This window comes from Chiroxiphia lanceolata, chromosome 24, assembly GCF_009829145.1.
Source record: "Chiroxiphia lanceolata isolate bChiLan1 chromosome 24, bChiLan1.pri, whole genome shotgun sequence".
NCBI lineage: Eukaryota > Metazoa > Chordata > Aves > Passeriformes > Pipridae > Chiroxiphia > Chiroxiphia lanceolata.
Genome location: NC_045660.1, coordinates 5,498,129 through 5,511,150, shown reverse-complemented (window position 1 = coordinate 5,511,150; position 13,022 = coordinate 5,498,129). Strand labels below are relative to the sequence as shown.

At 66.9% G+C, this 13,022-nt stretch overlaps 1 protein-coding gene across 1 annotated transcript; it reads left to right on the top strand.

Moving 5' to 3' along the window:
* The first annotated feature begins 4,629 nt into the window (after positions 1 to 4,629).
* TINAGL1 (tubulointerstitial nephritis antigen like 1) lies at positions 4,630 to 11,592 on the top strand. Its single transcript, XM_032710265.1, has 11 exons — positions 4,630 to 4,958; positions 5,697 to 5,760; positions 7,565 to 7,657; positions 7,752 to 7,866; positions 8,821 to 8,944; positions 9,063 to 9,213; positions 9,668 to 9,851; positions 10,129 to 10,174; positions 10,629 to 10,752; positions 11,188 to 11,233; positions 11,374 to 11,592. Exons 1-11 carry the CDS (start codon positions 4,646 to 4,648, stop codon positions 11,512 to 11,514), a joined length of 1,401 nt encoding a protein of 466 aa, XP_032566156.1. The 5' UTR covers positions 4,630 to 4,645; the 3' UTR covers positions 11,515 to 11,592.
* Positions 11,593 to 13,022: the final 1,430 nt, after the last annotated feature.

The window sequence follows — 13,022 nt, the reverse complement described above, 5'->3', positions numbered from 1 at the left end:
CTGCACTTCTCTAGAAGCACAGCAGAGCCTTCTGCCTGCCCGTGCATGCTCCCAGGGCAATATATATATAGAAGATATATATATATATATATTTATGCAATAATGTCTTAATATGCAACACCCCCAGGAAGAGCAACCTGAGGGGACATAGGCAATAAGCAACCCCCCTGCCAGCTCACAGGGCTGGATCCTGCTGCCTGTGGGGGCCCTGGAGGTCCTGGGGGCTTGGGGCCAGGTGAAAAACCTTCCCCCAAGGGTGGCCCTGGAGCTGTGAAGCTGGGCAGGGGCTGTGGAGGAGGCAGGGATGCAGGCACAGGCGCTGTCCCCAAGGAGCATCCCTCCCTCTCCTGCTCTCGCTTAGGGGATTCCCTCCCTGCAGGGTCCTGCGGTGCTCAGTTTGTCCCTCCCCGTGTCCCTGTCCCCTCCGTGGTCCGGGGAGCATGGGCTGGGCCTGGGGGGGTGACTGCCTGGTGGGGACAGGGGGATCTCCTTGCATGTCACCTGCAGCAGAGCCACGGCAGCTCCTGTGCTGCTCCAGTCCCAGTCCCGGGGCTGGTTTCCAGTCTGGCTGGGCTGGAAGCGATTGTGGTCGTGCCAAAGTTTGCCAGGCTGGAGCTGACGGCAGCTCCTGCCCAGCCGGGGGTCCTGGGGGGTGACACCCGCAGTGAGGGATCTGCCCTGGGCTGGCAGGATCCCACCCATCCCCTCGCTGCCGGTGCAGCCCCTCCCTGGGCTTCGGACCGTGGGATTTGCATCCTTGCCCGGCTGTGCCTCTGCTCCTGAGAGTGGGGACCCCCGACCCTGCTCGTTTTCCGGCCTCCTTAGTGCATGTGGCCAGCACGGGCCGTGCCAGAGCTGCTTGCAGCCCCCCCACCTTGCTCCTGCACCGCCCTGGCCCCCTCCCCTCGCCCCGGGGGTGGGACACGAGGGGAGGGTGGGGTGCCGGGGGTGGGTGCCGGGGGGGTGCCCGGCCGCGGGGCGAGGGTGCATGTGACAGCTTTGCCCGCAGCCGCACGCAGGAATTAACTCGTAGGACCCTCCCCCGGGGCTGGCTGGTCCCCGCAGACCTCCCGAGCCAGCGGTAGTTACCTCACTTGATTAACTTATTAACTTATTTGTTTCATTAAAATTTGGAGTAGAGGCTGCCTTGCCTGCTGCCGACTCTCTCCCGGCTCTCCCGAGAGGTGGCACTCCAGCCCCGCCGCCGAGCCGTGGCCGGGGGACAGGAGCGTCCTGCCAGGGGACAGGAGCGTCCTGCCAGGGGACACGGGCGCCCGGCCAGGGAACAGAGGCATCCGGCCGCCTCCCTGACCTCCTGGGGCTCCCCGTGAGCTGCAGCAGCCCCCCCGCACTGGGATCGGGGCCCCAACTCCAGCTCGATCACTCGATCAGCCCAGATCCAGCTCTGTCACACCGCGTGCCTGGGGGATGCGGGCCTGATGCCACCGCAGAGGGGGCCCGTGCCCTGCTTTTGGCACCTCGTGGAGTCGCTGTGCCTCATCTGCCTCTTTGGAAGTATCACAGTGTGCCCCCTCCTCAAAGGGCATCCTCCCACCACAGGGCTCTGTGATGTCCCCAGAGCCATTCCAGGGAGGTGAGGGTGCGAGCCCCCTTCCCCAGGAGACCCCAGTAATCCGGGGACAGCGAAGCCTTGGCCCCATCCCTGCGTGCTGGCACCCTACAGAAAACAAGTCCCCCAGCCTGCAATGTCAGGGGGCTGGGGAGGCCCCTTCCCGTGCCTCTGGCTGGGGAGGAAGCTGGGGCTGGCTGCAGGTCAGTCCCAGCCTTTCCTGGCTGCTTCTTGCCAAGAAATTTGCTCCTGGATCGTCTTGGAGCACGGCAGTGGGCCGAGCACTGCAGAGGCAAGCACCTCCCTGCCCCAACCAGGCTGGCCCCACTGCCCCCAGAGCTGCCCCAGCCTGCTGGGACGGGGGTCTCAGGGTGACCCCGATACCTGGATTCCATGGACTGCCCCGTGTGTGGGGCACAGTCCTTGGGGTTTGCTTTTGAGGGGGATCCAGGATGCGACAGCACCCTGAAAACCACGGTGGCACTTCACCGGCCTCTCCCGTCATTCCCAGCCAGCTGAGTGGCTTTCCCGGGTGGGTTTGGAGGGAGGCATCCCTCCAACAGTGGGATCAACACCCTGCCGTGGGCTGTGCATCGCTGGGTGCTCCCCCTGCACCCCACGGGGGTGGCAGTGGGTGCAGCTCAGCAGAGCCTGTGTGTGTCTGTGCTGCTCCCCACCTGGGCGTGGGGCTTTTCCACGGCTCTGTGGGGTGGGGATGGGGTCCTGGGACCTGCTCCCTCCCCCAGCGTGGCTGGAGGTGGTGGCAAAGGCAGGGCAGGCAGGCGTGCCAGCCCGTGGCACTCGGCTCTGCCTCCCGCAATCACATGGGCCCAAGGTGCCCCGGCAGGACTTTGTCCCCCTCCACTGGGTCTGCCCCGCGTGTGCCAGAGGCTGCCACTCCCCGGAGAGGGGACACACGTGAGGGAGGACGCCAGCGTCAGAGGGACACGGGGAGCCGTGACCCCGCGGTGCCAGCTGGCCGCATCCCGCCGGAGCGACGCTTGGCAGGCGGAGCAAAGCCCCGGGAAGGGGGTGAGGGGGTGCTCCAAACACTTGGACTTGTCGCCGCTCCCGCCTCCGCACACCAGCTCTTATCAGCTGGCGGGGGGGCAGCACTGTCACGGGGATGGGAAGGGGCCAGCTGTTCCCGCAGCACCCCACGGCGTCCTGCGGGCTGTGCCAGGGGGCTGGCGGGGGAACAAGGACGGGCAGCGGCGGTCTGGGATGTCCTTTGTGCCAGTGGCTCTGCTTTGTTCCCGAGGGTCTTGGGGAATTTGTGAGTCACTGCAGATTCCTCTCTGTCCAGTCATGGAGCAAGTGTGCTTGGAGACAGCCGGACTCTGGGCTGGACGCAGTTCCTTCCTGCGGCGCTCCAGCCCCAGCGCTGCCCAAGGACACATTTACAGGAAAAGGCCCTTCCAGGAGCTCTGGCCGCGCAGCCAGGGAGGAGGGGGGGATGTCCCTGTGGATGGGGCTCCCGCAGGACCCTCGTTCGGGCACCCAGCGCTCCCTGGGGTCCCGGGGATCAGGCAGCCCTCGTTCCCAGTGGGATTTGGTGCTCCCCGTGCATGGATACATGAGGTGAAGCACACCCTGAGCACAGCACCCGCCCCAGGGCTCAGCCAGGAGCCCTCCAGCCACGGCCACGCAGGGAACCCCGCTCCCCCCGCGGTGCTCCCGTCCTGGCTGCCATGAGGCATCTTCGAGGAATCCCTTGGCAGCGCCGGGAGGTGCTCCCGGCGGGGCAGGGACAGCAGGAGCCCCGGCGTGGGCGGCTGGAGCCCCGCAGCAGGTGCTGGTGCTGCAGAGGGAACCGAAGCCTGGGGAGTGGCCAAGACGCCCCGTCCCCGGTCCCCCGAGCACAGGGCTGGGTGCTGGCAGCGGGGACAGGGGGATGGCTCCGAGCGACACCGACTCCGTGCCCTGGGCTGTGGCGGGGCGTCCCTGTCTTGCTCGTATCCAGCTTCCCGCTGGAAGGGGGAGGCACGCAACCCTTTCCTCTCTCTTCCCGTTCTCTCCATACACCTTGCCCCGGAATGGGGAAATCCCCCACGATGGATCCCCGGGAACCCCCTGGACGGAGCAGGGAGCGCTGGAAGGGCAGCCGGGACGCCCCATTTGCGAGGGCACCGGCGGGGAGTGGGTGGCACGGGGAGGGGATCAGGATCAGGATCCGGGGAGACCCCGACCCCGCGGGCAGAGAGGTGTCGTCGGGGACCGCGGGCGGGGTGGCGACCAGTCCGGGTCTCTGTCGCCCGTCCCGCCGGGAGCCCCGGGCCCGACCCCCGCCCCGCTGCGCTCCGCCCCGGTCGGTCGCGGCTGCCCCGGCGCCTCCCCCGGCGCCCCCCCGGCCGGGGCGCGGTTATAAGGAGCGGCGGGGCCGCGGCGGCGGCGGAGCGGAGCGGCGGGCGCGGCAGGTACGGACCGGGAGGGGACGCTGGGGACCCGGGTGCGAGGGGTGGGGAGAGGAGAGGGGGGGTCCTGCCCCGTAAGATCCGCGCGAGACCCTCGGATCGGATCCCCCACCCCTCTCGCGGGACCCCCCGCGTCGGGCGCGGCAGGTACGGCCCGGGGACGGAACGGGACGGGCCCGGGCGGGAGGGGGGTCCTTCCCAGTGCCAGATTGCCCTCCTCCCTCCACTTTCAGGGTCCTCGTCGCCCCCCACCCCCCGGCCCCGCGCGCTGAGACCTGGGAGCTCATCGCACTGCCCGCGATGGGAACTGGGATTGGGGTTGGGAACGGGACCCGGGCACCCCCCCGCCCGGGTGTCCTGAGGAGCCCCATCCCGTGGGATTTTTGCTCTTGGAGCAGGTGGTTAAGGTGTGGGTGTGCACGGGGCCCCTCAGATGCCCAGGAGTGGGCACCTGAGGGCAGATGGTGTTTTGGGGGTTGTGGGAACCCTGAGCTGTGTGGTCTCAAGGGGAGTTACAAAACTTGAATGTTTTGAGCGTCCTGGGGGAGGGCAGGGCGAGGACTCGGGGGGGGGAGTATGACCCAGCGGGACGGGTGGGCGCAGAGCGCAGGACCCCCGTGCCCTCAGTGCCCTCCCTCCGCAGCGGTGCCGGCGTGGGGACATGCCCGGGGACATGCGCCCGCTGCGGGCCCTGCTGTGCCTCTGGCTGGTGGCCCGGGCAGCCCTGGGCTCCCGGGTCCGCACCCGCCGGGAGCTGGGCCCCGGCTTGTACCAGAACGGGGTCTACGACGCCGGGGGGTCCTACTGCCAGCGGGGGGACGTCTGCTGCCGCGGCCGCGACGACGGCTGCACAGTGCCCTACCACGACACCCTCTGCTACTGCGACCTCTTCTGCAACCGCACCGTCTCCGACTGCTGCCCCGACTTCTGGGAATACTGCCTGGGCATCCCAGCCCCCTTCCCCAAAGCTCAAGGTGAGGCGCGCCCAGCCCAGCCGGGCAGGGGTCTCTGGGGGGCGGGGGGCGGCCCTGGGGTGCCCCATGTGCTGTGTGATGCTGCCGGTGCTCCGTGGAGTGATGGAAGCGGCACCTCATGGTCCTGCTCTTGCTGCGAAGCTGCTCCGGACCCCTCGGAGCTGCAGGAACTGACACAAAGTGTCCGGGATGGGGATGGGCTCCGAGAAAAACAGGGCGGGGAGCAGGCTGTGACCCCGCAGCCTGTTCCCACAGCAGGACGTGCCCGTGGGGCAGAGCGTGGAGGTGAGGGGGACTCTATCCCAGCTTGCCCGGTCATGTCTGGGGCAGGCGGATGCTGGCCTTGATTTAACCCTCCCTGCAGCTGGGGCAGGCAGGGCAGCCGGGGGCGAGAAGGGGGCACAGGCAGCCCCCCCACACACAGCACAAGGCTCTCTCAGAAGTCCCTGCAGAGCAGAGCCAGCTCCCGGGTACAACCAGCCCCTTTATCCCTGTCCCACCAGGCTGTGCACAGTTAACCCTCCGGGCACTGAGCCAGCCCTGCTCCCACCCTGCACTGTGGGGCACGAGCTGACCCCTACCACAGGTTTGGGGGTGCCAAGGTGTTGCCTGGCACCCACCTGGCTTCAAGAACCACGCTTATTTTCCCCTGGGTACGTACCCCCTGGAACATGGGGGTGCTGGCACGACCCCTGGCACAGCCAGGCACTCACTGGGGCTCTCTCCTCTCCCACCCAGGCTGTGCCCGTGCCGGACTCAACTATCCCACCGGAGCTACGTACCGGGAGAACTGCAACCTGTGGTGAGTGAGCAGCTCTGTGCTCCCCGTGCCATGCGGGCACCTGTGGCGTGCCACTGGCGTGTCACCTGCCTGGAGGAAGGTGCCAGGATCCCGTGGGTACCGCTGGCACGGCATGGGCACTCTCCCTGCTCGGAGGAAGGCGCTGGGGTCCCGTGGGGTCCTGCAATCAGCGGGGCTCGGCGGAGCGCGGGGCCCGAGCTGGGTGGTGGGAGCTGGTGCCAAATGCCTTTGTTCTGGCATTTTCGGAGCCAAGAGCCCAGGGCCTTGAGCCGCTCCCAAGTTCCAGCGCATGCCTGCGTGGGAGCCCTCGCTCCGCTCCGGTGGGATAACGCACGGCCGGGCCGGCTGCGGGCTCCTGACGCGCCGCCGGGGGGGATTTTGGCCACGCTGGTCCGAGCCCGGCTTGCCCAAGCCTGACGGGACGCGCCGGCAGCCGCGGCCCTGCCGTGCCAGCGGCCAGAGTCCGTCTCTGCCGCCTTCTCGGGAGCCCCAGGAACTCGCTGCTTGAGCAGCGGGGGGTTTATCTGGGAACGCTGGAATTACTGGCATCCGGAGGTGGGGGATAGGGGAACCTGCAGGCGCAGAGCTGCTGCCGGAGACAGGGAGCGAGCCCGAGCCCGGCGGGGCGATGCGGCAGATAAGGGCAATCAAAGGCTGCGTCTGGGGCGTGTGCAGGGCAGGAGCACGTGTGTGAGCATGTGTGTGCAGGCGTGTGCTGGGCTGCAGGTGAAAAGCCAGCCCGACCCTCCCCGAAGCTCCGGTGCTGCCTGGTGTTTCTTTGGGATCGTGGCGTGGCGGGACGTGGGGCTGGAGGGGCCTCCTGAGCCCCAGGGGAAGGCCAAGGTGGTCCCCAATCCATGCACTTGGATGGATGGTCCCGGCTGCTGGGGGGGCATCTCTGACCCAACAGTGCTCAGGGGGAATGAGGATCTTCTTCCAAACCCTCTTCCCCCGCAGCTGGTGCCTGGAGAGCAGGAATTTCTACAGCACTTCACCCCAGCCCCTGTCCCTGCCTCGGGGTCTGGAGGTGCTGGCAGGGGGCAAACCCCGTGCCAGGGTGAAGCAGAGGGGGCTGCAGTGGGCACCCAGCTGGTGGCACCTTGAGGTGCTCCCGTGGGAATTCCCAAGGGTCACCACCCAGCACCAGGAGCGCTCGGGGATGGGGATGGAGGCAGAGCTGGGGTACAGGTGCTGCAGGCGGGATTGGGATTGGGGTGTCTGACGGGACAGGGCTCCGGCCTCGCACAGCTCCATAAAAGGGAAGAGTGAGCCGGGATCTGGGCAGGAGGGAGCATGCCAAGCATTGCTCACTGCACGGGGGGAGCACAGCCCGGGGCTCCCCAGGGGACCCGGCACACCCCCCAGCCCGCCCATCCCGGGGCTCCCCGTGGGTGCCACAGGGCAAACCTGGCCACAGTGTCTCACTCAGGGGGGCATCCAGCCCTGACTCCCCTCCCCGGGCTGGCGTCCAAGCCCCTCTCTGATGTCTGGAGCCCTGGCAGCTTTTCAGCTGATTTTCTGTCCCATGCCCTGTCTGCCCTCTGGGCTCCAGTGGGGGCTGGGGCGGTGGAGAACAGCCCTCAGGGTCACCCAGAGAGCTGCCCACACCTCCTGGCCCAGTCTCACCCTGCTCTGAGGTGCCAAGCTGTGCTGACCCCAGCCCTTGGTGCAGAATTAGCCCTGGCCCCTCGCTGGCTGCCCACGATGGCAGGGGGTCCCCAGCTTGGCAGGGGCAGCACCCACCCGGGGTCCCCCTGGTCACCCTGGGGACACTGTCCCTCACGTGCTGGCTGTCCCTTTGCAGCACCTGCGGCCCTGGTGGGCAGTGGCAGTGTGAGGACCACGCCTGCCTGATGGATGGGGAGCTGATCGACGCCGTCAACAGGGGCAATTATGGGTAAGGACCCGGCCCCGGGAGGATGGGGAAGGGATGCTCCACCCCTCGGTGCTTTTTGGGATAGCCTTGACCTGTGCCCCCTCCTCCCACGCAGCTGGAGAGCCACCAACTACAGCCAGTTCTGGGGCATGACCCTGGAGGACGGGATCCGGCACCGCCTGGGCACCTTCCGTCCCTCTGCCACCGTCATGAACATGAACGAGATGCACGTGAGTCCTCGGGTGGGAAACTGAGGCACAGCCCTGCCCATCCCACGGCTGGGCCCCGTGATTCCCCATCCCCTTGGCTGGTGATGTCCCCGCAGCATCCCCACCCCTGGGCAGGGGCTGTGCGCCCGGGGGGGTGGCAGGGAAGGGGCCGTGGCGGGTGGGTGCCCCGGGCAGCCCTCGTGTTTGGAGACAGCAGCTCAGCAAATTCCCCGGGACAATCCCCGGGCTGCCAGTGTTGTTTTTAACCCCTCTCCTCCGTGCCGGTTTCCCATCGGAAAGCCGGCCCTGGAGCTGCTGAGTCGGCAGAGCCGGCTGCGCCAGCACTTTGCCAGTGGGGTGCCTCTGCCTGCACCCAGAACTCGGGGTGGGCATCACCCGGGGGTGCTGGAGGAGCGAGCATCACGCATGGTGCACACCCAGCACCGCAGTCTTGAGCCTGAGTTTAATTTTAGAGCCGGGTGTCGTGGCCGTGTCCTCCCCAGGAAGGCTGAGCCGAGCTCGGCCGGGGCGGGGGCACCGTCCCCCCCTCCAGAGCGGAAAGGCCGGGAGGGAGTCAGCGGCCAGAGGCCACAATGAGGGGCTGAGTCACCCAGGGCTGGGCACTTGTGGTGGGCACCAAGGCCCTCGCTGGGGTCTGAGACAGGACACTCGGAGCTGCTGTTGTACGAGGAGCTGCTGGGACAGAGAAACCCTAATTTAGGGAAAATTGCGGGATCTGGCTCCTCTGGGATAAGGAGGCACCCAAATCCTGGTTGGCCTCGGCCAGGGTGATGTCCCTGTCCTGAGTGTGGGGTTGGTGTCCTTAGTGTCCGCAGTGGGGCTGGGGTGGGGGACACTGGTGCTGGTTGGGGACCCCTGCTCAGAGGATGCCCTGGGAGGTGCTGGGAGGGCTGGGATGGCAGGGGGAGGAGTGGGGGACCCTCGGGCTGATCCCCCCTCGGCCGTGCCCCGCAGATGAACATGGACTCCAACGAGGTGCTGCCGCGACACTTCGATGCCGCCGCAAAGTGGCCCGGGATGATCCACGGGCCCCTGGACCAGGGGAACTGCGCCGGGTCCTGGGCTTTCTCCACGGCGGGTGAGGGGGAAGGAGCGGGATGGGGGGGACGGCAGGGACGGGGACTAAACCTGCTACTGGGGAGCAGAGCAGGGCCCGGGGAGCAGCTGCCTCACCCTGTCCCCACACTCGCTCCCAGCCGTGGCCTCGGATCGAATCTCCATCCACTCCATGGGACACATGACCCCCGCCCTGTCCCCACAAAACCTGCTGTCCTGTGACACCCGAAACCAGCGGGGCTGCAGCGGGGGGAGGCTGGACGGGGCCTGGTGGTACCTCCGCAGGAGAGGGTGAGTGGGGATGGGGTGGGATGGGATGGGATGGAGGGCAGAGGGTGTTGTGAAGATGCTGTTGTGGAGATCCACTCGTGTGGGGGTGGGATAAAGGGGTTTGAGGCTCTGGTTACCTGGGGAGAGCCCAAGAGGTCTCTGTGCTCATCCTGTCCCTGGGGCAAGTGGGGACTGAGGGCTACCAGCCCAGGTGGGATGGAGAGTGGGGTTTGGGATGGGGATGGGAGTGGGGATAAAGATAGGGATGGAAGTGGGGTTTGGGATGGGGATGGAAGTAGGGATTGGGATGGGAGTGTGGTTTGGGGTGGGATAGGAATGGGGTTTGGGTTTGGGGTGGGAGTGGGGATCAGAGTGGGGATGGGATTGGGTTTTGGGATGGGGATGGGATTGGGTTGTGGGGAGTGGGGGTCAGGGTGCGGGTGGACCCATCCTCATGCCCTCGTCCCTGTCCCAGGGTGGTGACAGACGAGTGCTACCCCTTCACGAGCCAGCAGAGCGAGCCGGGCCCGCAGCCCTGCATGATGCACAGCCGCTCCACGGGCCGGGGCAAGCGGCAGGCGACGGCGCGGTGCCCCAACCCCCGCACCCGCTCCAACGAGATCTACCAGTCCACCCCCCCGTACCGCCTCTCCTCCAGCGTGAGTGCCCCGGGCCGCCGGGGTGGGGCAGGAGCCCTTTGCTGTGGGGAGCGGGAAGGGGCTGGGCTCGGGGTGGTTTACCTGGGAAGGCCAACTTTGGGAAGGTTGAAGCTGGGAAAACCCCGCCGCTGAGCCCCCGGGGGGAGCGGCTCCTCCGCCTGCACCTCCACAACACCCACCCCTGGGTGCTGGAGCGGCTCCTCCTGCACTCCCCGGGGCTGGGGAGGGCTGTGCCGGGGGGTCCCGGCCCCGGTACCACCCGGCTCTGTGCTTGCAGGAGAAGGAGATCATGAAGGAGCTGCTGGAGAACGGCCCCGTGCAAGGTAAGGGGGGGTACCCCACCTGCGCACCCCAAAACTGGGAGCTGCATTGGTTGGAGGGGATGAGATGGGGGGGAAAAGCTGCTCTACCTGGGGTAGGGGGGCTGGTGTGGGAGCCGGGACCCCCCTCAGCTCTCTCCCTGCTCCGTGCTCAGCCGTGCCCGGGCAGTGCCATGATCTCCCAGCCCCTGTGCCCGTCACGCTGCCCACCCCAGCAGGCACTGGTTGCTCATTAACTCCTGAGATTTAATCACCGTCTGGGCAGTTGGTTTTGTTTAACTTTACTTTTTTGTTTTAAACCACCTCTGAGCCGTTACATTGCCCAGGGGAGGATCTGGCTGCTGCCTTCCCTTGTGTCCCCGGTGCTTCTGTCCTTCGCCCTGGGGGATGTGGAGCCTCGGGAGCTCACCCCTTGGGCCAGGGACAGTGTCCCCAGACCTTCTCTCCCTTCCCACAGCCATCCTGGAGGTGCACGAGGATTTCTTCATGTACAAGAGTGGGATCTATCGGCACACACCGGTGGCTGAGGGGAAGGGGCCAAAGCACCAGAGACACGGGACCCACTCAGTCAAAATCACTGGGTAGGTGGGGGTGGCGGGGGGGGCTCAGAGAGGGGACTCAGGGGGTGCAAAGAGGTTCAGTCTGGGTGGGAGAAGTGTCCTCTTTGGGTGTCCCCGTCCCTGGTGCAGGGTGAGGAAGCAGAGGAGGGAAGGAGGTGCCCCAGGTGACACGGGTTTGGGGTGCTCAGCACCCTCAAAGGAGGGTTGGAGGTGCAGACCCTGAGGCAGGGAGCAGGACCGGTTGCCCTGTGCCGGCATTTCCTTCCTCCTGCCGTGGCTAAATATACCTGCCTGCATTCCGGGAGAGGATGGAAGTGCCTCGGCCTGGCCCTGGGGACCTGCCGGGGTCAGGAAACGAGCAGGGTCAACACAGCAACACGCTACCACGGGGCTGGGAGGGGGGGATCCCACAGTCGGGGGGTGCCTGGGGACCCCCCTCACCGTCCTCTTCTGCAGGTGGGGAGAAGAGCAGCTGCCTGATGGCCAGACCCAAAAATACTGGGTGAGTGTTCCGTGTGAGTCTGGAGGGTGGGGGACGGACTCAGTCGTGGGGTGCTGCTGCTTCCCTGTGCACAAGTGGGATCCAGCTTGGGAATGAGGGGGCTTCAGTGGGCTGAGACACATCCCGTGCCCCCTCTGCAGACGGCGGCCAACTCGTGGGGCACGGCGTGGGGCGAGGACGGCCACTTCCGCATCGCCCGCGGCGTCAACGAGTGCGAGGTGGAGACCTTCGTGGTGGGGGTCTGGGGCCGCGTCAGCACGGAGGACATGCCCCACAAGTGAGCCCCCCGCTGCCCACGGCCCCCCAGCCCCACGCCCGTGTCCTCGTCCCCAGCACCACAGCCCCTCCGTCCCCTCCTGGGGGAGTGGGTGGGACCCCCCCGTCCCCTCCTGGGGGAGTGGGTGGGACCCCCCCCTCCCGGGCCGGGCAGGGGGCTGGCGCTGTCCCCTGGGTCCCCTTGGCGGGGGCTGCGTGTCCCTGCCGTGCTGACACAGCGGCTGGGAGCAGCGGGGCGTGCGGGGGGGGGGTGACCCCGGGGGCTGCTCCCGTATCCCACGGGATTTACCCACTAATCCCCCCCGCCGCCGGGCGGGGGGCTCTTCAAAGGCAGCTGCACCCCCACCCCCCGGCTGGCGCTGGTGGCTTCCCCCCCTTCTCCCAGTGGATGGGGAGCGCTGCAGCGGGACCCCCACACCCCCAGTGTGGGACCCCCACGCTCCTGCCCCTCCATCCCTCCCCCGGCCCAGGCTCAGCCCTGGCAGGGAGGGAGGGAGGGAGGAGTAGAACAACCCAGTAGAACTTGGAGGAGGGGGGTCCTCTGAGCCCCCAGGGCTGGCTGTTGCCAGGCTGGGGTCCCCACCGTCCCCCCAGCCCGTCCCTATGGTGCTATGGCCCCTGCCACCCCCCTGGGGACAGCGGGGACAGGGGAGGGCTCAGCCCCGCCGTGTCCCCGTCCTGGTGGGGCCACAACTGGGGACCACGCAGCAGCACAGCCCGTGACCACCCCCCCACGCCCCGTCCCACCCCCCCCAACACAAGGGCTGTACTTTTTAAGATTTTTTTTTTTTTTGGTATTTATTTTGCTTTTTATTATTTGTAAATAAACTTAACGCCTCAGAAGCCAGGGCGTGGGCTCGGTGCTCGGGGACGGGGACACGTGGCCCCACTCACCCCCAGTGGCCCCATCCCGGGGAGGGGGGGCCCAGGGTGGCCCCGGGAAGGGCTGTGGGGTGAGATAAGGCCCCGCTCATTGTGCTCCTTCCTGCCTCGAGGCCCCGGCGGCCGCGGCCAGCGCTGGACACGCCGCGGGCACGCGCAGCCACTCGGGCCACCGAGCTGCCACCAGGGCCAGGGGGGCCACCACGGCCAGCTGGGCCACCAGGGCCAACTGTGGCACTGTGGACAGGGGTGACAGGGTGACACTGCAGCTGTCACGGGGGGCCAGGAGTGCCACCACATCCAGGGGGTGCCACCAAAACCAGATCTGCCACCACGGCCCAAGTGTGTCACCGCGGGCAGATGAGTGGCTGGAGCCACGTGTGCCACCACCGCCAGGTGTGCCACCACAGTGACATGTGCCACCACACGCAGAGGCGTCACTAAATGTGTGTGTATGTGTGTATAGACACGTGGGGTGCCTGTTTGTGTGCACATACACATGTGTAGATACACACACACATATAAATATATATATTTTTATATCCACAGAGTGCCTGTTGCTCTGTGTATGCACATATAGACACACACTGGTATATATTTATATATTTATGTGTGTGTTTTTATGTGTGTA